Genomic DNA, 26225 nt, shown 5'->3' with positions numbered 1-26225 from the left:
GTCAGTCATGTCCGATCACGACCATCAGAACAGCGGTGGAGGAAACTTCTGTCCCAAACTGTCCTGGCCAGAATGTGATTGCAGCGGAGAATGTCTTGTCCACGTTACATGTATCCCCACTCTCTGGGCAAAGAGGGCTTTAGGACACTCAGCGTTGGGATAGTCCCCAAAGACCAGCTAGCCCCCAAGGGTGCAGCATTCAGAGCCAGTTCAATCTTGCCTACTGGTTTGATAGTCACAGGCCTTAGCATAAGGCTAAGCTGTAAATGACGTCCCACTGCCATGGAGAAACTATCAGTCATACAGCTCTTGCTTTGCTGTTGCTTATGTCAATCTGTGATAATAAGCCGAGCGTGGGTTATAACTTATACGCACCGCTGCAGTGCAGACAATGCTTTCAGGGCTGTGGCTGTAACCTTGTCCTCGCTTGCATTCCGTCCGGCCCACGTTGACATCAAGAAAGAATGTGTTTATAGGTCACACTGGCAGGAATGCAATCAGACATTCTTTCTCTTCCTCTCTTTCTCTCTCGCGCGCACATACGCTTGCGCACGCACGACACAAACACAATCACAAACACACGCGCACACACACACACACACACACACACACACACACACACACACACAAACACACCACACACACACACACAAACACACCACACACACACACACACACACACACACACACACACACACACACACACACACACACACCACACACACACACAGGAGTTGGCAACCCCAGCACCGTACTAAAAACGAGAAGAAAAAACCCCGACTGTAATGCAGAACAGCTTTGTCAAGAAAGAATGGGATAACCAGACAGAGAGAAACCTCCTTCTGATCCTAATGACAACCTTCTGTTTGTGTCTGCTCCCCCGCACACACACACACACACACACACACACACACACACACACACACACACACATGTACACACATACACACATATACACACACACGTACACACACACATACACACGCGTGCGCTCACACATACGCGCGCGCGCGCACACACACACACACACACACACACACACACACACACAGATGGAAGGGAGGGAGGGAGGCTAATACGCACTGCAGGCTGCATGCACTTCCTTCATTTTCCTCCCTCGCCCCCTCCCTCCCTCCCTCCCATCATGTCTCTCCTTCCTGTGACGTCGAAGAGGGCCCCCATGCCGTGCTGCTTATGATGACACTGACAGAGTTCAGGTGGTGCGTGCCATCAACACACACACACACACACACACACACACACACACACACACACACACACACACACACACACACGGTAATATCCAATTTTTAGCATCCTAAATTCCTGGAGCTCTATGCAAGTTATTATATTCCGTGTATATTGCAATGCAGGCATGAAGTATAAGATAAATTACAATCATTTGACCTTTATCATCCACTCTGAGTAGGTAAATTGTGGCGTGAATTGCCTGAAAACCACCGTCATAACCCCTTACTAACCTGATTACAAAATTACAGGCTTTTTATGGAATTGCAACACACGCACGCACGCGCACACACACACACACACACACACACACACACACACACACACACACACACACACACACACACACACACACACACACACACACACACACACACACACACACACCTTGATAAGATCGGTCCGACCCTCGAACGTGGCCCGTGACAGGTAAAATCTGCCCATATTGATGAGAACATTATAGAATTGGCGTCATCGCCGTTTTCGACTATGCTTTTGGCCATCATTGCCGTTTGGACTTTGCTAGATTATTTCATCGCCGTATGGACTGTACTAGATTGACAGACTAGCCTTCTGGACTGGCAGGTTGACGTCATAGCCGTTTAGACTAGTAGGTTGACGTCTTGCCGTTTAGACTGGTAGGATGACGTCATAGACTGGTAGATTGGCGTCATGGTCGTTTATACCATAGTGGATGGACATGATAATAATAATGATAATAATAATAATAATAATAGTAATAATGGTATTTATAAGGCGCAAAATCTTGATGAAATCAACTCTAAGCGTATCACAGCCGTTCGAACTGTGTATCATTATTGTATGTGATACGTGTAAAAAAACAAAAACAAACAACAACAATAAAACCGTATCGTGTCAAAGTGACCAGCGTCCCAGACTGCAGCTGTCATCTCCCGGTCATGGGTTCGAATCTCTTCAGAGCCCTGTCATTTACGGTGTAATGTTCTATGGCATGAATGCGTGCGAAGACCGGAACCATCGGACTCATGACGTCATCCACAGCTCGTGAGGGTGGCGTGCAGAGCACGGTCCTGGCACGTGGTCTCCGAGGTTTCAGTGTCACAAGGAGGCGTCACTGCGTTCGGACAAATCCATGTAAGGCTGCGCCACATCTGATGGACAGAATCATATGATGGCCTAGAGGTAACGCGTCCGCCCAGGAAGCGAGAGAATCTGAGCGCGCTGGTTCGAATCACGGCTCAGCCGCCGATATTTTCTCCCCCTCCACTAGACCTTGAGTGGTGGTCTGGACGCTAGTCATTCGGATGAGACGATAAATCTAGGTCCCGTGTGCTAGCATGTACTTAGCGCACGTAAAAGAACCCATGGCAACAAAAGGGTTGTTCCTGGCAAAATTCTGTAGAAAAAAAATCCACTTCGATAGGAAAAACAGATAAAACTGCACGCAGGAGAGAGAGAGAAAAAAAAAAAGGGGGGGGGGGGGGGGGGGGGGCTCTCTCTGGGGAGAGCAACCGGAATTTCACACAGAGAAATCTGTTGTGATAAAAAAGGAGAAATACGTACAATATCCAACGCTACCACCTTCCTCCTCAAACTAGTACACGTCTCCGTGGCAGCATGATCATCATCATCATCATCATCATCATCATTATTATTATTATCGTCGTCGTCGTTGTTGTCGTCGTCATCATCATCATCATCATCGTCATCGTCATCGTCATCATCATCATTTACAATATTAGAATTATCTTCGTATTCTTATCCCTTACCTCAGTGAAGAGCCATTTGGGCTCCACACGAAAGAACTGTTGTGTTTAAAAAAAAAATTATTCCACAGGAACATCATCAGAAGCAGCTGTATTACACATGAGACAGAGAGCACAATAAGCACAGTTTATAACCGTGCTCCAGACTGGTTATTGTCAATGAATTGGCTGCGGTTTAGAAAGAAAGGAAAGAACTGTTCGCTAGGTTCCTTCAGGTCTGTAGATTGTGTGTCAAAACCTTGGTTTCTACAAATGTTCTTTCTCTCTCTCTCTCTCTCTCTCTCTCTCTCTCTCTCTCTCTCGTCTATTCTGCAAACACGATAATATGACTATGCATTTGAAAATGTCTTTAATTCTGCGGTGGCCTTTATGTCTTGGTTTCAAAGCGACCACAGCTTCAATTGTTGTGTGAGGCACGTGTACGTGTGTGTGTGTGTGTGTGTGTGTGTGTGTGAGAGAGAGAGAGAGAGAGAGAGCGACGCTGGAGTTGTCTCGTTACAGTCCGTTCCTGGTACGTTCAGTCATGCAGTTTGCTTAGAATTTTAATAACGCAGGCAGAGGGCTGAGGGCGTTTGTAATCATACACATCTGTACGTCATACCACACACAAACAAGCGTGCGCACACAGAAACATCGCAAACAAATATACATGCACACACACACACACACACACACACACACACACACACACACACACACACACACACACACACCACACAACACATACACACACACTCACTCTCTCTCTCTCTCTCTCTCTCTCTCTCTCTCTCTCTCACTAGTAAGTAGTTCAAGAAAGGCATCTGTCAATGAAAGGGCAGTCAAAACGGAAGAAGCGTGTTCTGAGAGACTTTTAAAATTGAACTGGGAACCCACAAGACGTACTTACAAGGGCATTTTTGTTCCATACTACTGGACCAGGTGCCAGTTGCATTGCTTGGTTCTAACTTTTTGACAGCTACACGTGACTAAATGCCTACGTTGACCGAACTACGCCATTGGTCAGTTAGTCCATACTACACACAGTTAGTAGCGGGTTACGACCATACTAGGCTCTTCCGTCCGAGAAATGCAACTGGCTCCCGAGGGCCCCGGAGGAGAAAGAGCGATGGGTTTGTAATGGAGACTTTATTGTACTACCGTCATTCTAATTCTCAGCTTAAGTGAGCATGGTTATGCATTTGCTTTTATTTATATTATCTGTCCGAAGAAGTAGTTTGTGCAATGCCTTTTTTTTTTTTTTTTTTTTTTAGCATCGCTGATCTTAGATTATGTGAGATAAATTTCAGATTATTTCGCTGTTCAACGGGTGATGGTAATAATAATAAAACATTTTAACCCCCCACACCCCACCCCCACGGCCTCCCCTCCCCCCAAAAAAAACAACAACCCAAAAACAAAAACAAAACCCTGGCTTAAATTTTCGATAGAAGACCAACGCACAACGGAATTTGACACTGAAATGAAGCTTTGTCAACAAAATTGTTGAATGGTATTTGATGGTCAGGTAATTTTTTTTTTCTTGTGTATTGTTTTGATACAAATTAATCCTTGAGTATCCTCCTGTTTACTTCCGAACTGAGGCAGGAAGGCGAATCGTTTAATCTTATTTGTTTAAAATCTATTTGTTATTAATGTAGTATATCGCAAGCGACTTTTTTTTTTTTTTTTTTTTTTTTTTTTTTTAGATAAAGCTCAAGAATGCAAAGCTAATTCAATGGAGAGGGGGAAAAAAACAACAACAAAAAAAAAACCAAAAAAAAACCCCAACAACCTCGAAGAACGAAGAAACCGGTACCTGCGGTGCCGATAAGCTCAGACGTGCTAAAATGGTGAGATACCTCAGTTCTCTGCCCCTGTCTGTCCGGCCTTATCTCGCTGAGTATTTGTCTGTCTGTCTAGAGCCTGAGTCTGTCTGTCTGCCTCCATCTGTGTGTTTCTGTCTCCGTCTCTCTGTGTCTGTCTGTCTCTGTCTCTGTCTGTCTAGAGCCTGAGTCTGTCTTTCTGCCTCCATCTGTGTGTTTCTGTCTCCGTCTCTCTGTGTCTGTCTGTCTTTCTCTGTTTCTGTCTGTCCGTCCTTATCTCGGTCAGTATTTCTGTCTGTCCACAGTATGAGTCTGTCTTTCTGTCTCCATCTGTGTGTTCCTGTCTCTGTCTCTGTGTCTGTCTGTCTCCTCGCTATTTCTCCCTTCACTCTTCTCCCTCTCTCTCTCTCTCTTCTTCTTCTTCTTCTTCTTCTTCTTCTTCTTCTTCTTCTCTCATATTGACCTAACTCGAACAAGGTTATGCTCAGAAAACAACTGGTGAAAAACTTAAAAACGCGAACTTTTGAAAAGTGAGGGCAGATAGAGAGACGGGGGGTGGGGTGGGGGGGAGACAGACAGAGAGAGAGAGAGAGCACTGGAAGAGGGAGAGATATGAAGGAGGAAAAGTGAGAGAGAGAGATGAAGGAGGAAAAGAGAGAGAGAGAGAGAGAGAGAGAGAGAGACAGACGTTGTTAATGCTAGAACCAGACGGGCCAATAGCATTGTTGGTGCCAGTCCAGGCCAGCTTCTGAAAACAGACAGAAACAACAGCAGCAACAAGGCTAACACACAAAACAATCCCGTCTGCCAGACTCGTGAAGGAAAAGACCCTGTACTGGCATGCCATTCAAGTTGTCTTCGCTCTTTCCCTGTGTGCCTTGCGCTGTGTGTAATGGGCGTTACATTTCTCTCTGTCTGTCCCTCTGTCTCTGTCTGTCTCTGTCTCTGTGTCTCTCTCTGTCTCTGTCTGTCTCTCTGTCTCTTCTCTCTCTCTCTGTGTCCATCTGTATGTTTGTCTGTCTCTGTATGTCTCTCTGTCTCTGCCTGACCCTGTCTTTCTCTTTATGCGTCTGTCTGTCTGTGTTTCTCCTTGTCTGTCTGTCTGTCTGTCTGTCTGTTTCCCATCTCTTTCTTCTTCTTTTTTTCCAGGTTGTCTCATTTCTTTCCTGTGTCCCACGCCATGATGTATGGGTGCTGTGCTGCTCCCCTCTCTCTATCTATCTGTCTATTCATACGTCTGCCTTTGTCTCTGTTTGTGCTTCTGTCTGTCTGTTTATGTCGGTCTGTCGTTGTTTTTTCAAAACGTTTTAGAAATAGAAATCACGCTGACGTGAGTTGGGTTTTTTTGTTTTGTTTTGAGGAAAAAAAGTGGTGAAGATGGGTTTTGAAGATGTCGGTAAATCCCCTTTCAGAAGAAAGAGTCAAATGCCACTGGCGAATAAACAATTTGTATTCGTATTCTGTCTCCGTCTCTCTCTCCGCCCCCTCGCCCCCACCCTCTCTCTCTCTCTCTCTCTCTCTCTCTCTCTCTCTGTGCGTGTGCGTGTATGTGTGCGTGCGTGCGCAGGTGTGCATATCCCTGTCTCTGTATATCTCTCTGTGTGTTTCTGTCTCAGTCAGTCTGTCTGTCTCCATTCCACCCCCCCCCCCCCCCACACACACACACTCTCTCTCTCTCTCTCTCTCTCTCTCTCTGTCTCTCCCCATCTCTGATCGTATGTTGTTTTTATTTTAACAAGATTCATATCACGATATAAGGTAGAAAATCTTCTTTACTTTTGTTTAACCTCTTCAAATGGGAATGGCCTTATATTGAATAAATCGTGCGTTCGTTCGTTCGTTTGTTCGTCCCCCTCTCTGACCCCTCTCTTCCTCCCTCCATTCCGTCCTCCCTCTTTCTCTTTTTTCTTTCTCTCTTTAAGCTCCACACTTTATTTTGGGGTGCCATGCCATTGGGGATGAGCAGCAGAAGATGATGTGTTGTTTTCTGTATCTGTTCGTACACGCCTGACAGCTGTGTGTGTGTTGTGTTGTGTTGTGTGTGTGTGTGTGTGTGTGTGTGTGTGTGTGTGTGTGTGTTGCTACAAGTTTTGGCACGAACGGGTGTTGGGGAAAGTACTTCTTTTGATCTGTTTGCCTGCCGTTGTCTGTCTGTCTCTCTCTGTCTCTCTGTCTGTCTTATCTAATTGTCTTCTCCCAAGGATGATCTCTAACTGATAAAGTGAAGACGAAAGATTTATTTATTTATTCATTTATCTGTCTGTTATTTGCTTACTTATTTGTGCGCCTTTATGTAGGTTTCTTTATGTATGTTATGTTTGCAACGGGTCACAGGCCTATACGCAATTGAACCATTTGTTCTTGTTCTCTGTGTGTCTGTCTGTCTCTCTTGTGGTGTTATTGTGTTGTTCGCTAGCCCACCCTCTGCACTCCTTACACACAAACATGATTATAACGTCACGTAACATCACACCACAGCACACCTCACGTCACACCATTTTTCATCAGTAACACCGTTAAGCAAACAAACAAACTGAAAACAACAACAGCAACAACAACAACAACATCAACAACAAAAATGGATATGAATGAAAACGCATTTAAAAGCTGACCTTAACGATTTTTTTTAAATTTTCATACACATTGTTTGCGTAACGCAGACCAGAAATGAATCTACAACATTAACAATAAGATTGGATATGAAAGAAAACTCATTTATAAGCTGAACTTAACGAACTTTGCCAGGAGTTTTGTACACGTGTTCATGTAACACAGACCACAAACGAACTTCTCTTGCTGGTGATAATAATGATATAGCAACCTATATTCAGTTTAAAAAAAAAAAAAAATATATATATATATATCAATATATATATATATATATATATATATATATATATATATATATATATATATACTGTATGATGATACAAACTGTATCTTGATCGTTGCTGTAGCAGAGCTGATGATAATAATATATAGCAACCTATATTCAGCAAAATACTGTATAATAATAATAATGATAAAACTGTATTTTGATCGTTGCTGCAGCAGAGCTGATGATAATAATATATAGCAACCTATATTCAGCAAAATACTGTATAATAATAATAATAAAACTGTATTTTGATCGTTGCTGCAGCAGAGCTGATGATAATAATATACAGCAACCCGTATTCAGTAAAAAAAAAAAAAAAAAAAAAAATGTACAATAACATAAGACTGTATTCTGATCGGTGTCGTTATTGTCGCAGACAACGTGGACCGTTTCCTCGCCCGGCGGGAGAGATGGGAGCGGCATCGCCGGCACGCGGAGCAGAAAGAGGAGATGGAAGAGGAAGCGGGAGGAATGGAGGGGAAGAGGCGGAAGAGGAGGAGGAAGAGGAGGTCCATCTCCAGCGAGAAGAACACGGAGACGCTGGTGGTGGTGGACACGGACATGATGCGCTACTACCAGAACGAGGACATTGAGAACTACGTGCTGACGGTCATGAATATGGTGAGTATCGTCGTCAAGGTCTCGTCATCGTCATCGTCTTCATCTCCATCATCATGGTCATCATTATCATCATCGTCAACATGTTCATCTTCATTGTCATTGTCATCGTCATCATCTTCCATCGTCATTCGTTATTACCAGAACGAGGACATTGAGAACGATGTGCTGAACGTCATGAATATGGTGAGTATCGTCATCGTCATCATCAGTCGTCGTCGTCGTCGTCGTCGTCATCATCAGTCGTCGTCGTCGTCATCATCATCATCATCGTCATCATCATCGTCATCATATTTATCTTCATTGTCATTGTCATCATCATCCATCGTCATTCGTTATTACTAAAACGAGGATATTGAGAGCAACGCGCTGAACGTCATGACTATGGTGAGTATCGTCGTCACTGTCGTCAGCCGTCATCGTCTTCATCTCCATCATCATCATCGTCGTCATCATTATCATCATCATCAACATGTTCATCTTCATCATCGTCGTCGTCAACATATTCATCATCATTGTCATTATCATCATCATCATCATATCATGCGCGACCATGAGGACGTAGACATCGATGACTACATTCATACTATTAAATTTTATTTTGAAATGAGTGAGTAGGGCAACATCATTCCGATTTCTTCGTCATCATCATCATCTTCATAACCACCATCATCATCATTATCATCACCATCCATCATCATCATCACCATCACCATCATCATCATCATCAATGGGAAGTGAGAGCAACGGGCGGGGAAATCGTGACAACAGATGAACGGGAGAAAACTGCGGAATAAAACTCGCTTGCTGCAGTCGTCTCCCTTCGATCATGATTTTCCTCATTCACGCCTCTCGCAGCTTTACTGAATCTGGTACATTCAGCAACACACACGCACATGCAACACACACGCACGCACAACCACACCCACAACAACACCCACAACAACACAACACAACACAACACACAAACTAATTGGTTTATATTCCGTCGTTAACTGTAAGTGAGCATTAACTCCAAATTTATTTGGAGAAATGCGCTATACAAATGTCATTTATCACCATCAGCATCACCATCATTACCATCATCCCCCTCATCATTTTTTTTCCATTGTTATTATCATTATAATTATTATTATTGTTGTCATCAGTAGGGGAATTGTGGAATGAAACTGCGTATGCTAATGAGCGTACAGGCAAACAGATCTCCCACTATTTTTTGTTCTCAAAACAACGCGCGCGCGCACACACACACACACACACACGCACACGCACACACGCAAAGTTTCATCAACAGAAGAGCGGACAGACCTTGAAGGAACATATCGGCTTTAAAATCAATGTACTGAGGAGTATTCTGTACAATCACGCAGTAAATGGGCATGCGCATCATCATCGTCATCGTTATCATCATCATCATCGTCGTCGTCGTCGTCATCATCATCGTCGTCGTCATCATCATCATCATCACATTATTATTATTATTATTATTATCATTATCATCATCATCGTTGTTGTAGGTGTCCACCCTGTTCCATGACGCCTCCATCGGTAACGCTGTCAACATCGTCATCGTCCGTCTGCTGCTGATGAAGGAGGCTGATGTGAGTATGACCTGACGTTATCATCTGACGTTCACTGTGAGATGGGTGTGTAGATACGTGGTCTATAACGAGCCATTATCTCGAGTGAGTGAGTGAGTGTGTGTGTGTGTGTGTGTGCGTGCGTGCGTGCGTGCGCGCGTGTGTGTGTTGTGTGTGTGTCTGTCTGTCTGTGTATGTGTTAATGTGTGTAGGTATGCATGTGTGTATGTGTCTGTCTGTGTCTGTCTGTCTGTTGCTAATGTTCACTGAGTCACTTATACGTGATGTCTTGAATCACTGAGGGATAAAACGAGTCAGACAGACAATGCAGCTTTAACGCTGAATATGGACCTACTTCTTGGAAATCGTTAAGAACACTTTTATTTTTGGTGAGGAAAATTGTGGAGTGAAATTTCGTGTCCTAGTGAGCTTGCAGACGAACAGAACCCCCCCCCCCCCCCCCCCCCCCCCCCCCGAACCCCCACACCCGCTGTTGTTCCCCCCACAAAACAACGCAGAAAATAGAAAAGAAAAAAAATTCATCAACAGAACAGCGGACAGACCTTAAAGGAAAATATCGGCTTCAAAGATCAGAAATGTACTGAGGAATATTATATACACACATGCATTAAATGTGTATGCGCATTTCCCTTCTTCTTTTTTTTTTTATTTTTACGTCCGCTATTTATTATCTGCAACTTTTCCCAACGCTAGGCTTATAACAGAGAGTGACATAGAATTGCAGTTTGGCCAACAGCATAATGAGAGTTGTATGATCAGTGTGTTTCGCCACTTCAAAAGGAATTCATTTACAACAACTTAAGTCTTTTGTGAAAGGGGGACTACGATTCTAGAACTACGAGGCAAAACTGCACTGGCGTTTAGTGCTGCAGCCTCGGGGGGGGCTGGTTGGCCTATTTCGGGGAACCATCCCCAACGTCGACTTGGCTAAAGCCTTCTTGGCCGAAAGACTGGGGATGTAACTCGGGCAAAACACTCTCCACTAGTCGGGACAGCAGTTGCCTCCTCTGTTGTTCTGATGGTCATTGTCGGACACGACTGACTATCATACGCTACAACACCAGCAGCAATAACAACATAACCAACAACAGCGGAAGTAGTAGTAGTAGTAGCAGTAGCAGTAGTAGCAGCACCAGTAGTAGTAGTTATTGTGGTTGTAGTTGTAGTGGTGTTAGTAGTTAAAGTGTTCCTGTTTGCTGCTACTGATAGTGTTTCTATCAAGGCTGGCCTTAAAACCCACCTCTTCCCAAGGTAGCCTCCCTCCTCTGTCTCTTCCTTGTCTTCAGTTGTTGTCAGTTTAGAGTCATGCATGCGTGTGACTGACCGGTGTGAAAGAGCTTTTGATTTTGGTCTCTGCACAAGATTTAGAGCTATATAGATACTAATTGTCACAACCATTACTGTGAGAGAGGACGTGGTGTGTGTTCAGGAGGAGCTGAAGATCACGCACCACGCGGACAAGACGCTGCGCAGTTTCTGCAAGTGGCAGAAGATGGTCAACTTCCGGGATGACGACCACCCCAACCACCACGACGTGGCTCTGCTGTTGACCAGGTCTCTGGGCTTGTCCTCTTCAGCCTGCTGTTGTCGTTGTTGTTGTTCTTCTTCTTCTGCTTCTTCTTTGTATTTTGTATTTCTTTTTATCACAACAGATTTCTCTGTGTGAAATTCGGGCTGCTCTCCCCAGGGAGAGCGCGTCGCTATACTACAGCGCCACCCATTTTTTTTTGGTATTTTTCCTGCGTGCAGTTTTATTTGTTTTTCCTATTGACGTGGGTTTTTCTACAGAATTTTGCCAGGAACAACCCTTTTGTTGCCGTGGGTTCTTTTACGTGCGCTAAGTGCGTGCTGCATACGGGACCTCGGTTTATCGTCTCATCCGAATGACTAGCGTCCAGACCACCACTCAAGGTCTAGTGGAGGGGGAGAAAATATCGGCGGCCGAGCCGTGATTCGAACCAGCGCGCTGAGATTCTCTCACTTCCTAGGCGGACGCGTTACCTCTAGGCCATCACTCCACTCTTAGTTTTCTTGTCCTTGTTCTTGTTCTTCTTTCTCTTGACCAGGTCTCTGGGCTTGTCCTCTTCGACCTGTTGTTGTCGTCGTTGTTGTTTTTGTTGTTGTTGTTGTTCTTCTTCTTCTTCTTCTGCTTCTTCTTAGTTTTCTTGTCCTTCTTGTTCTTGTACTTGTTATTTTTGTATTTGTTGTTGTTTTTGTTGTTCTTTTTCTTCTTCTTGACCAGGTCTCTGGTCTTGTCTTCATTGTCTTGTTTGTTGTTTTCATCGTCTTCTTCTTCTTCTTCTTCTTCTTCTTCGTCGTCGTCGTCGTCGTCGTCGTCTTCCTTCTTCTGGTCCTTGTTGTTGCTGAAGTTGTTGTTCGTCTCCTCTCCTCCTCCTCCTCCTTCATCGTCTTTGTCTTCGTCTTCGTGGCGAAAGTCGTAGTCTTGTCGTTCTGCTTCTGGTTGTTGCTGTTGTTGTTGTTGTTCTTCTTCTTCTTCTGGTTCCTGTTCTTGTTTTTCTTGCTCTTGTTGTTCTTTTTGTTCTTGATGGGTTTTTTTTTCTTTTTCTTGTATTTCGTGTACCTTCTTGTTCTTATTGTTTTTGTATTTCCTGCTTTTTCTCTTGTTTCTTGTCGTGTTCTTGTTGTTCTTCTCGTTCTGGTTCTCCTTCTAGTTCTTCTCATGGTTGTTGTTCTTGTTCTTCTTCTTCTTCTTCTTCTTGCTTTTCATCAGCTCCTCCTTTTTTCTTCCTCTTTTTCAAAAGAAAAAAAAAAGGTCATGTTGATAAATTTATTTTGGTTATCGTGGTGTTTTATTTCTCATTTCCCAGGCGGAACATCTGTAACCGCATGAACCAGCCGTGCAGCACCCTGGGTCTGGCACAGGTGTCTGGGATGTGTCAGCCTCACAGGTCCTGCAACATCAATGAGGACACCGGTCTCTCGCTCGCCTGGACCGTCACCCACGAACTGGGCCACAAGTCAGTGTGAAGAAAGCTAAAACAAACCAAACAAAACGAAACAATCAAACACGCACGCACGCACGCACGCAGGGTCGCACACACACACACACACACACACACACACACACACACACACACACACACACACACACACAGTCACAGACAGACAGATATACACAGACACACACACACATACGCACGCACGCACTCACACACACACACACGCGCACTTGCGCACACACAAACACAAACTCACGTACGCACGCACACAGACACACACACACACACACACACACACACACACACACACACACACACACACACACACACAAACCCCCAACCAATAAAGACAACAACCGCCTCTTCCGTTTTTTGTTTGTGTACGCTATGTCATATTTGGAACGCATGTCAAGTGTATTTATGTATTTATGTATGACTTTAATTCTGAATGACACTGGTACATGTCTGGGAAGTGTGGGCGTCAGTCTGCACTATAATAATATCGATAAAAGCAATCATCATTATTATCATACGCCCTTATCGCACTCTCGTCTGCTTATTAGATGGTTTGATGTAAAAACAACAACAACAACAACAACAACAGCAGCAGCAGCAGCAGCAACAACAGCAACAACTACAACAACAAACCAACTGTTGCTTATTCAGTTACATTCCTCAACTAAAAAATTGACTTTGACTTTGATAAGGTCGGGAAATGTGATAATTCGGTATCTTTAATATGTCTACTTTCCTTCAACTTGCAGTTTTAGTTACTCATCATATGAGCTCTTATTGTGTTGAGTATAATTATGTTAATATCACTATTGATGGCTCAGTGTTCTCATTGAAAGATGGGCTCATGATACATTTCTGCTGCTCCGTGGATGCATTGTTATTTATTTGTTTATTTATCTATCTATCTTTTCTGTCATTCGTTTATTTATTCAGTTATCAATATTCATTTACTGTTATTGCTTTTGTGTCGCCATATTATCAGGAAGTCTCAACAACTTTAAAAAAAAATTTTTATTGATTTTTTTTTTTTTAACAGATAATAAAGTATTTTTGCGCCATGTACTTTTCGGCATGAAGCACGCCAAGAATTCCCTCTTGATGGTGATGAGTATGATGGCGATGATGATGGTAATGGTGATGATGACGACGACGAAGATATGCTGATGATGACGTAGTTGATGATGATGATGATGATGACGTAGTTGATGATGATGATGATGCCGTAGATGATGATGCTGATGATGACGTAGTTGATGATGATGATGACGTAGTTGATGATGATGATGATGATGACGATGCTGACTGTGGTGGCAGTTTCGGCATGAAGCACGACACGAAGCACAACGACTGTGTCAGCCCCTCCGGGGAGATGTACGTCATGGCCCCTCACCTGTCCTGGGACCTGACTCCCACCAGATGGTCCTCCTGCAGCCGTATGGCCATCACCAAGTTCCTCGAGTCAGTGCTGCACCCGCCTGTTGTTGTAGTTGGTTTTCTGGAGTGGTTTCCTTTTTTTTCTTTTTTTTCTTTTTCCTTTTGGCATAACTAAGCGCGTTGGGTTACACTGCTGGTCAGGCATCTGCTTGGCAGATGTGGTGTAGCGTATATGGATTTGACCGAACGCAGTGACGCCTCCTTGAGCTACTGATACTGATTGCTTGGGTGTTTCTTGTTTGTTTGTTTGTTCGTTGGTGGGTTTTTTTAATTTTTTTTTTTTTTTAATTATCGATTTTGATTCAGTTGTCCGTTTTGATTCAGTCACCTTCTCTGTGGTCTTTTAGTTGTTGTTGGTTTTGTTGAGTGGGGTTTCTGTTGTTGTTGTTTTGTTCGTATTGATTCAGTTGTCCGTTTTGATTCAGTCACCTTCTCTGTGGTCTTTTAGTTGTTGTTGGTTTTGTTGAGTGGGTTTTGTGTGTGTGTGTTATTTGGTTGCTTGGTTGGTTTTTTGGTGTGTTTTTGTTTTTTTGTTGCTGTTTTTTTTTTTTTTTTTGTCGATTTTGATTGGTCAGTACTTTACACAGCAATAAAAGGAAACCGGGAGGGAGGGAGACACAGAGAGAGAGAGAGAGAGAGAACTAGTGCGGACGCGTTTGTGTGTGCGTGCACGCGCGAGTGTGTGTGTGTGTGTGTGTGTGTGTGTGAATTTTGTTCAATGCCCCGTCACATGTCATATTTTTGTTGTTAGAGTTTTGATTTCTGCATTAAGTTTGAATGGTGAATGAGATGAATGGCAGACCGGGTGTGTTTGTGTACATGTACACGCACGCGGGCACACATATTTTGCCGCATACCGAATCGTGCAACACCGATGATGGCTCAAACGGGACTCTCTTCTAACTTGTCAGTCTTTCTTTCTGTCCACTGTATATAACACAAGACTCAAAAACTGATTCGTTTCAGCGTTTAACCGGTTTGTTTGTTGTTTTTCTGGACCCTAACCTCTGTGTATGTGTGTGTGTGTGTGTGTGTGTGTGTGTGCGCGCGCGCGCGAGCAGCCGTGACTGGGGTTACTGTCTGGACGACGAGCCGGGTCACCATGACTTCCAGTATCCCACCCGGCAGGCAGGCGTCATGTATGACGCGGACCACCAGTGTCAGCTGCTGTACGGGGAAGATGCTGCTCTGTGTGGGGGGATTCAGGACCTGGAGGTGAGGGGTGTGTGACTGGGTCATGGTGATGATGATGATGATGATAATGATGACGATGATGATGATGATGACGCGGACCACCAGTGTCAGCTGCTGTACGGGGAAGATGCTGCTCTGTGTGGGGGGATTCAGGACCTGGAGGTGAGGGGTGTGACTGGGTCATGGTGGTGATGATGATGATGATGATAATGATGACGATGATGATGATGATGATGACGCGGACCACCAGTGTCAGCTGCTGTACAGGGAAGATGCTGCTCTGTGTGGGGGGGATTCAGGACCTGGAGGTGAGGGGTGTGTGACTGGGTCATGGTGATGATGATGATGATGATAATGATGACGATGATGATGATGATGACGCGGACCACCAGTGTCAGCTGCTGTACGGGGAAGATGCTGCTCTGTGTGGAGGGATTCAGGACCTGGAGGTGAGGGGTGTGTGACTGGGTCATGGTGGTGATGATGATGATGATGATGATAATGATGACGATGATGACGATGATGATGATGATGATGACGCGAACCACCAGTGTCAGCTGCTGTACGGGGAAGATGCTGCTCTGTGTGGAGGGATTCAGGACCTGGAGGTGAGGGGTGTGTGACTGGGTCATGGTGGTGATGATGATGATGATGATGATAATGATGACGATGATGACGATGATGATGATGATGATGACGCGAACCACCAGTGTCAGCTGCTGTACGGGGAAGATGCTGCTCTGTGTGGGGGGATTCAGGACCTGGAGGTGAGGGGTGTGTGACTGGGTCATGGTGGTGATGATGATGATGATGATAATGATGACGATGATGATGATGACGCGGACCACCAGTGTCAGCTGCTGTACGGGGAAGATGCTGCTCTGTGTGTGGGTGGGGGGGGGGGGGGGGGATTCAGGACCTGGAGGTGAGGGGTGTGTGACTGGATCATGGTGGTGATGATGATGATGACGATGATGATGACGCGGACCACCAGTGTCAGCTGCTGTACGGGGAAGATGCTGCTCTGTGTGGGGGTGATGATGATGAGGAGGAGGAGAAGAAGGAGGAGGAGGAGGAGGATAGTGATGATCATAATGAAGATGATAATGCCTGAATGGAATTGTTATCCAGAGACCTTTCAGGATCTGAGTTCCTTGTCTCTTATGCCCTGTGTTGACGTTATTCCATTTTCTTTTATGAAAGAAATGATCTCTTCACTGACTCACTCACACAGATGATGGTGGTGGTGGTGGTGATGGTGGTGGTGGTTGTTTTGCAGAATATATGTTCCACCCTGTGGTGCCGAGTCAACAACAAGTGCTCCACCAAATTGCAGCCTGCTGCCGAGGGTACCCTCTGTGGAAACAACAAGGTGAGCGGGCGTTTTCTTTTTCCTTTCTTCGCTTCCTTCCTTCTTTTTCTATCTTTCTTTTTACCCTTCCCTTCTGTTATTCTCTTCTTCATTCCTTTCCACCTTTCTTTTTTTTTTCTTCTTTTCAATCCTTCCAGTCTTTCTTCCTTCCTTTCCATCTTTCATTTCTTCCTTCCTTCCTTCATTTTCTATCTTTCTTTTTACCCTCCCCTTCTGTTATTCCCTTCTTCATTCCTTTCCACCTTTCTTTTTTTTTTTCTTCTCTTCAATCCTTCCAGTCTATCCTTCCAGTCTTTCTTCCTTCCTTTCCATATTTCATTTCTTCCTTCCTTCCTTTTCTATCTTTCTTTTTACCCTTCCCTTCTGTTATTCCCTTCTTCATTCCTTTCTATCTTTTTTTTTCTTATCCAGTCCTTCCAGTCTATCCTTCCAGTTTTTCTTCCTTCCTTTCCATCTTTCATTTCTTCCTTCCTTCCTTTCTTTCTATCCCTCCTGTCTGTCTACCCTTCCTTTTTGTGTTTCTCTTTTTTTTTTTCTCTTCGCTTCCACCCTTTATTTTCCATGTTTCCTTCCTTTCTATCTTTAGTTCGAAAACCAAGTTTCTCTTTTTATCTATGTAACATTTGACTGCGTTTGTTTTTGTTGTTGTTGTTTTTGTTGTCTCATTTTGTCCATTTGAAATAATATCAACCCTTATTTTATCTGACTTGATGCAAACGTCATGATATAACCTAGTTGTGTTGATGACTGTATTGTTTGCAAAAAAATATTTACTCCTTGCCCCAAATTGGCCACGCGTTCATCAGAATCTTGAATCTCGTGTGTATCTGTGCGCGTGTGTGCGTGCATGCGTTCATGGGCGTGTGTGTGTGTGTGCACCACAGTGGTGTTTCGCGGGCAAGTGTGTGGAGATCGGGGAGCGGCCCCAGGCCATCAACGGGGAGTGGGGCCAGTGGGGGGAGTGGACCTCCTGCACCCGCTCCTGTGGGGCCGGCATCACCCACTCCGAGCGGCTCTGCAACCACCCGCCGTGAGTCCTGTTTGTCCGTCTGGGTGTCTGTCTGTCTCTCTGTCTCCTCTGAGTGTCTGTCTCTCTGTGTTTGTCTGTCTCTGCAACCACCCGCCGTGAGTCCTGTTTGTCCGTCTGGGTGTCTGTCTGTCTCTCTGTCTCCTCTGAGTGTCTGTCTCTCTGTGTTTGTCTGTCTCTGCAACCACCCGCCGTGAGTCCTGTTTGTCTGTCTGGGTGTCTGTCTGTCTTCTCCGAGTGTCTGTCTGTCTGTCTCTCTGTGTTTGTCTGTCTCTGCAACCACCCGCCGTGAGTCCTGTTTGTCTGTCTGGGTGTCTGTCTGTCTCTCTGTCTCCTCTGAGTGTCTGTCTGTCTGTCTCTCTGTGTTTGTCTGTCTCTGCAACCACCCGCCGTGAGTCCTGTTTGTCCGTCTGGGTGTCTGTCTGTCTCTCTGTCTCCTCTGAGTGTCTCTCTGAGTGTCTGTCTGTCTGTCTCTCTGTGTTTGTCTGTCTCTGCAACCACCCGCCGTGAGTCCTGTTTGTCTGTCTGGGTGTCTGTCGCTCTGTCTCATCTGAGTGTCTCTCTGAGTGTCTGTTTGTCTGTCTCTGCAACCACCCGCCGCGAGTCTTCTGTCTGTCTCTCTGTTTCCTCTGAGTGTGTGTCTGTCTGTCTGTGCAACCACCCGTCGAGTGTTGTGTCTGTCTGTCTTCTGAGTGTCTGTCTGTTTGTCTGTGCAAAAACCCGCCGCGAGTCTGGTGTTTGTCTGCCTGTATGTCTGCGTGTCTGTCTGACCTCTGAGTGTCTGTCTGTTCAACCACCCGCCGTGAGTCTTCTGTCTGTCGACGTGTGTGTCTATCTGCGCCAACGTGTCTGTCTGTCTGTCCGTCTCCGTATCTGTCTGAATGGTCATCATCCACCCCCAGCGTCCCTGCAACCACCACCCGCCACGAGTCATGTGCATGTATGTCTGCCTGTCTGTGTGTGTGTGTGTGTGTGTGTGTGTGTGTGTGTAATTTATCATTCCAATTCTTCATCCCCTCACAATGTATACCCAACCCACAAGCAAGTATCCTCGTGCGCGACAACGCGCGCGCGCGTGTGTGTATGTGTGTGAGCACGCGCGCGCATTTATGTTCACACACACACACACACACACACACACACACACACACACACATCATACTCACGCGTACGCACACGTACACAGAGGCACAAACGCACACACACATGCACGCGCATGCTCAAATACACACACACACGTCCCAACCCCCTCCCCGCCCCTCACACGCACACGCAAAACACATGCACGCATGAAAACACATACATACACATCACCTCTTTCAGTCAGTGTATGTGTGTCCGTGTGTGTGTGTGTGTGTGTGTACATGCATGCGTGCGTCATTGGGCTCACTTCAGCTGTCTCACTTTCCCTCACATTCCCTTCGACGAGAGGCAAAGAGATAAATGCGCTCCTTGTGTGTTGACGCCGGTATGTGTATCACCTGTGTCATCTTTCAGACCGTCCAACGGGGGCAAGTATTGCATTGGCGAGAGGAAACGCTACAGGATCTGTAACAGCGAGGTAAAATAAAGACCCTGCTCTCTTGTTGTCACTCCTTTCCTTGTTGGCACTGCTTTGAAACATTGCCAAGGGCGTCTTCTTCTTCTTCTTCTTCTTTATCATCTTCTTACCATTACACTGTAGACGGTTTCGAGATGTCCCTCTTTGGGCGCAAATGATGGACTTCTTGAAAGCAGTGAACGTCGTTTGTTTTTTGTTGTTTGTTTTAACTTTGGAAGGTGTTTTTTTGTTGTTGTTGTTTTTTTTTAAAAGCTTGAAGCAGTGATTAGCTTTTTTTTTTATACTTTTTTTATCCTTGACTTAAAGTAGGTATAGATGCTAACTTGGCGATAGCTTCAAGCACCATAATTTGATTCCATTCTTACCATTATAATATGACGATGACTTATTGTTACGATAATGATGATGACTGAATGCTTAAAAAGAGAAACTGGGGGGTGGGGGGGGGGGGGGACAGTTCAAACTTCAAAATTATCATATGCGATTGGTTGATTGATTGGTAATTCGTTATTTTCGAGGGCAATAGATAAGCAACTGTGTGTTCCCTTCATGCAGTCCCCGCACGATTTTTTAGGGTCTATACGTCAGTGTAATTGACCATGCCCAAATTATACAAGATACTACCATGCTGACGAGTTTCACTATTTGTTTGTGTGCTCATTTTTTGAAAGCATCAGACAAAAATGTTTATCTAGGTATTATAGAATCCGCCCAAACGCTATTAAATTCCACCAATTATTTTCTGGAAAAAAACCCAAAAGAATACTGTTATTTAAAACTTAATTCCTTGCTTTCTGCTATTCGCAGCTCTCTTTATTTTAACGTTTTGTCTTTTGATACGCTTTTTTACTCCAGTTGATATATATATATATATATATTTTTTTTTTTTTTTTTTTTTTTTGCTGTTTTTTTGTATGTTTGTTTGTATTATGAGTGAAATAGTACTTGTCAATGTGTATATTAAGCGATTGAACGAATGAGCCTACTCCTTGTTTTTTGACATCACTCATTTTGTATTCATTGGATGTGTGTAGATGGTGAACGTGTGTAATGTTTCAATGCCCACAGGGGGCACACGAAATAAACCCCTTGCCTTGCCGTGCAGGATAATGTATTGTGTGTGTGTGTGTGTGTGTGGAAGTGGTCGAGGGTAGAGACAGTGGGACAGCAAGGCAGGTATCTTTTATACCTGCTCTCTGTTTTTTTGGTTTGTTTCTCGTCTCTCTCGCTCTATGCCTTGACATTTTCTTGTGTTAACTCCATTATGTTTTGTCTTTTCTTACTTTTTCTATTCGTTTTCTTTTTTTTCTTTTTAGGTCATAGCAGATTTCTCGAGTCCATGTGAAAGTCTTGTTGTTGTTGTTTTTTTCCACAGACGTTTGCCACGGAAAACCCTTTGTTGCCTTGGGTTCTTTTACGTGCGCTTAGTGCATGCTTTTTCTATTCGTTTTCCTTTTTTTGGTTCCCGGTCAAAACAGATTTCTCGAGTCCGTGTGAAATTCGGACAGTTCTCCGTGGGAAAATTGTGTCGACACAGTACCGCACCACTTATTCACATGATTTTTTTTTCTGTCTTTCTGCCAGCATGTGAATTTGTCAAAGCGGGCATGTCAACAGAATTTTTTCAGGGACAATCCTTTTGGTGTTGCCGTGGGTTCTTTCACGTGCGGTCAGTACATGCTGTCCACCGGGACTGTCAGTTTAGCGTCTCATTCCGAAAGACTGGCACCCAGGCCACGCGCTCAAGGTCTGGTGAAGGGCAGAGGAGAGACAATTTCTGGGTCAGTCGTGTGTAGGACTCAAACCCGTGCACACTTGCCTCCTAGTCGAGCTTATTACCACTAGGCCACCGCTTGACATGAACTCGAGGTAGATATTTTATCGAGTCTGTTGATCCTGTTTCAAGGTAGTGTGTGCGGTCAGTGCTGTGATTTTGATCGGCTGGCTGTCTGTATGTCACGTGCAGGCGTGCCCGGATGACAGCATCAGCTTCCGCCACAAGCAGTGCCAGGAGTTCAACGACATTCCATATAAGGGCAACAAGTACGACTGGATACCCGTGGCAACGCCTGGTGAGTCAAGCATCATTATACAATATGATATATAAAATATGTAATTGACTACATATTTATGAATTATACCTGTTGTTTCAAAACGTATGCAGCTGATTTGGATTATTAACATGCTGGTTTCACCCTCTGTTCCGGAAGCTGCATGAGCTATTTTGTTTAATTTATTTTCAAACATATATTTCAGAAGATTTATTTAGTTATTTATGGATTTATTCCTTCTTTTTTTTTATAATGTACATTGCATTTCTGTTCTTGTTATGTACATATCTGTTTCTTTGCATTATTTAGTACACACACTACACACACACACACACACACACACACACACACACACACACACACACACACACGCACGCACGCACGCGCGCGCACACACACACACACACACACACACACACACACACACACCACACATACACTTACTCTGTGTATTTCTTTATTTTTTCAGAGACCCCGTGCCAGCTGCACTGCAAGCCCAAGAACATGTTCTTCTCGGTGCTACTGAAGGACATCACTGCGGACGGCACACCGTGTAACGCAGGGGAGCGACACATGTGTATCTCCGGCCGCTGTAGGGTAAGGATCATCAGTATCAGTATCAGTAGCTCAAGGAGGCGTCACTGCGTTCGGTCAAATCCATATACGCTACACCACATCTCTGCCAAGCAGATGCCTGACCAGCAGCGTAACCCAACGCGCTTTGTCCGGCCTCGAGAAACCCCCCCAAAAAAAACCACAATAAAATGAAATAAATAAATGAATAAATAATAATAGATAAATACATACAAGTACTACTACTACTACTATTTTTAAAAACTGACTGCAAGTCCATCCACTCCCCTCTCTCTCTTTCTCCCCAAGGGTCTGTTCGTGTATGACAGTCATCCGTGTCCGACTATGACCACCAGAACAGCAGAGGAGGCAGCTGCTGTCGTGATTATCTGGGCTAGAATTTGATTGTGGTGGAGAGTGTCTTGACCAAGTTACACTGACCCCTGCTCTCTCGAGGTTTTAGGACAGTCGGCGTTGGAGTGGTTCCCGAAGGCGAACTAGCCCTCCAAGGTTGCAGCACTAAGAGCCAGTGCAGTCTTGCCATAGTCCTTCACAAAAGACTAAGCTGTAAATGAATCCCCATTGCAGTGGAGAAACCATTGATCATACAGCTCTCGTTTTGCTGTTGGCCCTACTACTTTAAGTTTACATCATTGTTTTCGTTCTTTAGTTTTTAGTGTCTTTTCACTATCAGTGATATTAGACGATTGGAAAAAAAGGGCTGAGCGGGGGTGGAGGTGGGGTGGGGTTTGTGTGTGTGTGTGTGTGTGGGGGGGGCATGAAAGAGGAAAACAGAAAAGGTAGAAAACTACCCCAAAAAATGCGTAACAAACAAGCAATTAACAATTCTATAATGATAATAATAATAATCAGAAACCATTAACACAATTCTGAAGTACATTAAAGGAATGTAGAAATAGGCTATGAACTAATGCCTGTGAAAGTTCGACCTAAAGAATCTCGTCAGAAATAACTTTCCCAAAATCATCTGCAGAATAATTATTCTCTTTGAAATACCCTGGGCAAGAAGGTACGTAACTGCTGACAGTGAAACAAACAATGATGCAAGCTGAACTGCTTACCACAGATGCCATGTAACATTTTTACTATACTTTGTCTTCAGCGCGTCAAGTTTCAAACGGAAGAAATGGATTCGGTATTTTTTCTTTACATCAATCTGTTAAAAAGCCGAGTGTTGGGCTGTAGTATCAACACACATACACACTCTTCCCAGGTCTGATTCACCTATTCCCGTTTCACCTAGTCTTTGAGGATCCGATCACAGGCGTTACCCTCAACGTCCCCTTTGAGAGTTGGGTGGTTTGTTTTTTTCGAGAGAGAGAGCGCGAGTCCAACATATCTGGCTTTCACGGTCCAAGGGAACTAACTTGCATGTGGAAGAGATGGGTTTGGTAGGGTGTTCTCTCCCATGCACCAATACATCGCTTGGAGCTTCTCTCTCTCTCCAGTCGGCCGCTTCATTTGATGCAGCACATTATGCTGAAGACATCACTGTTGCCACTTTCTGTCTCCGCTCGACATGTTACAGTTGTTAAGAATACAGTGCTGCTTTATCCGGTAGCTTCATAACTGGTTTTGGGGCTGTTGACACTGACACACCGACAGATAAGCCTGCCTGCCTACTCATCCGTCGGTCCGACAGGAGACTCCATCATCATAACTGGTTTTTATACAACGGATTTCATTTTGTTGTGGAAAGCCCGCAATCAGTTTTTTCTTTTATGTAAACTTAATTGTTGAAAGCGGGGATGAGAGTGTGTTTGAAAGTTGAGGTGGGGGGAGGGGGGATAGAGCAAAATGGAAAAGATTTACAATATGACACGATTTGTTTATTCGTCTTTTTTTTTCATCACCAATTTCACGTGTTTTAATTACTGTTTACACTTCAATTTTGCGGTATGATGTGTATGAAGTTACTGTATTATATCCTCCACGCCCCAAAAACAAGGGCCAGTGAATTGAATATTCTTGATTTTTCATTCCTCTGTGTGTGTGTGTGTGTGTGTGTGTGTGTGACTGTGTTTGGGATGTTTAATTCTTCTTAGAGAGGGAATCTTTCTGCAAGAATGTCAACATTGCTTTTAGAGATAGTTTTTCAAAATCTATGGAGACATGCTTTTGAGGCGAGTAGTAAATGTTTGTTTTATCGACATTTCAAAAGTGGATTTGGTAGAGAAAAATATTTTAGTCAAATGCCTGATAATTACGTTATCAGCTTCTTCAGATTTCGAAGCAGTAATCATAAGCTGGAAATAGAAACAGGGAGACACAAAGGCATACCACGAGAGTTACGGCTTTGTAAGGTTTGTAACATGTGTGTGACTGGGGATGGGTTTCTTTTTATAATGGAATGTCCCAATTATGATCAGTTACGAAATAGATATGTTCCTGAAAATATTTGTCTCCAAAATCGGTTTTTAATTTCTGTAATATGCTCAAAGGAGGTTAAAAAAAAAAGAAAAAAGAAGAAGTCATTTCAGCCGTAAGATGATCTAATTTGCAAATGTTGCCAAGCTACACTTTTGGAGTTAAAAGTTCAACTTTTATGTGACATTGTTGTGTATTTGGAAATGTTTGTTCTGGGCATGAAAAGATTGTTTTGCAGTAATCCTCCACACTCCATTAGGAGTGAAAGGATAATTAGAACTTGAAACTTGTGGCGTGCAGAACGTGGGCTGTGACTGGGAGATTGACTCCAGTGCCGTGGAGGACCGCTGTGGGGTGTGCTACGGGGACGGCAGCACGTGCACCACGGTTATACAGCAGTTCAACGAAACCAAGGAGCACGGTGAGTGGTAGGACTGATGTGTGGTGAGAGAGAGAGAGGGAGGGGGGAGAACGGTCAGAAATGTATTTGTATTGCTTTTTATCACAACAGATTTCTCTGTGTGAAATTCCGGCTGCTCTCCCCACGGAGAGTGCGTCGCTACACTGCAGCGCCACCCATTTTTTCGTACTTTTTCCTGCGTGCAGTTTTATTTGTTTTTCCTATCGAAGTGGATTTTCTACAGAATTTTGCCAGGAACAACCCTTTTGTTGCCGTGGGTTCTTTTACGTGCGCTAAGTGCATGCTGCACACGGGACCTCGGTTTATCGTCTCATCCGTATGGCTAGCGTCCAGACCACCAGTCAACCTCTAGTAGAGGGGGAGAAAATATCGGCGGCTGAGTCGTGATTCGAACCAGCGCGCTCAGATTCTCTCGCTTCCTAGGCGGACGCGTTACCTCTAGGCCATTACTCCACGAGGGAGGGAGCTGCTTGCCAAGTACTCATCAATGATGCCCGTACGGACATGACACTACGAGAGAAGGAGAAGAAGAAGAAATAAAGTGAGCGTGGATTGAAAGTGAGAGAGATGACTGGCGGATTTTTTTTTTTTTTTTTTTTTAATATTCCATCACATTCATATGTAACCTGCTTTGTTTCTAGTCGAGAATATATTGTTGAATATAAATGGTTTTCCGTTTTTCGTTAAGTCTAAGACTAGGTATTTCATTTGTTATCTTTATGTTACACGCATGTTGTTATGTGTGGGTTTGTTGGGGTTTTTTCTATCTGCAAGTGTATTTTGTTTACTACCAAAGTCTTGTTTTTTTCTACAGAAGCTTGCCACAGACAACCCTTTTGTTACATTGGGTTTTTTTTTTACGTGCGCTAAGTGCATCAGTGCTGCAGACTGGACGTTGGTTTATCGTCTCATCCTAAAGACCAATGCCCAGACCACCATTCAAGGTCTAGTAGAGAGGGATGGGACAAATCCATTGCGCTAAACCACATCAGGACACTCCTTAGATGGACACTACCACCAGACAACCACTCCCATTTGTTCCTATCCATACTTTCTATACTGCTCCAAACACAAAGAGCTGAATACCTAGAATATGGAGTGTGTAATTTAGCACTCAGACATGATATGGAAATAATGGTTTGATTACCCATGCCTGACCAGCAGCATAACCCAACGCACTCTAGTCAGGCCTCGAGTGCTTGCAGATGAATTTGTACACCCATCCGAGGTGGATTTCTTGTACAGAATTTTGCCAGAGGACAACACCATCGTTGCCATGGGTTCTTTGTCAGTGCACCAAGAGCGTGCTGCACACGGGACCTCGGTTTATC

At 44.3% G+C, this 26225-nt stretch overlaps 1 protein-coding gene across 2 annotated transcripts in view; it reads left to right on the top strand.

Annotated features, from left to right (window-relative positions):
• The window catches only part of LOC143297419 (A disintegrin and metalloproteinase with thrombospondin motifs 6-like), a 262496-nt gene that overhangs the window by 221408 nt on the left and 14863 nt on the right, over nucleotides 1-26225 (top strand). For both annotated transcript variants that reach the window (XM_076609766.1, XM_076609765.1), the window contains 12 exons: nucleotides 8056-8300; nucleotides 9815-9898; nucleotides 11328-11452; nucleotides 12727-12876; nucleotides 14188-14331; nucleotides 15369-15522; nucleotides 16781-16873; nucleotides 17758-17903; nucleotides 19398-19461; nucleotides 21428-21533; nucleotides 21982-22109; nucleotides 24774-24894. In XM_076609766.1, coding sequence (XP_076465881.1) covers nucleotides 8056-8300; nucleotides 9815-9898; nucleotides 11328-11452; nucleotides 12727-12876; nucleotides 14188-14331; nucleotides 15369-15522; nucleotides 16781-16873; nucleotides 17758-17903; nucleotides 19398-19461; nucleotides 21428-21533; nucleotides 21982-22109; nucleotides 24774-24894 — 1560 coding nt within the window. The remainder of the gene's footprint in view (nucleotides 1-8055; nucleotides 8301-9814; nucleotides 9899-11327; nucleotides 11453-12726; nucleotides 12877-14187; nucleotides 14332-15368; nucleotides 15523-16780; nucleotides 16874-17757; nucleotides 17904-19397; nucleotides 19462-21427; nucleotides 21534-21981; nucleotides 22110-24773; nucleotides 24895-26225) is intronic.

This window comes from Babylonia areolata, chromosome 22 (assembly GCF_041734735.1).
Source record: "Babylonia areolata isolate BAREFJ2019XMU chromosome 22, ASM4173473v1, whole genome shotgun sequence".
In the NCBI taxonomy this organism is placed as follows: Eukaryota; Metazoa; Mollusca; class Gastropoda; order Neogastropoda; family Buccinidae; genus Babylonia; species Babylonia areolata.
The sequence above is the reverse complement of the archived record's forward strand: the minus strand, read 5'-3'. Positions and strand labels throughout refer to the sequence as shown.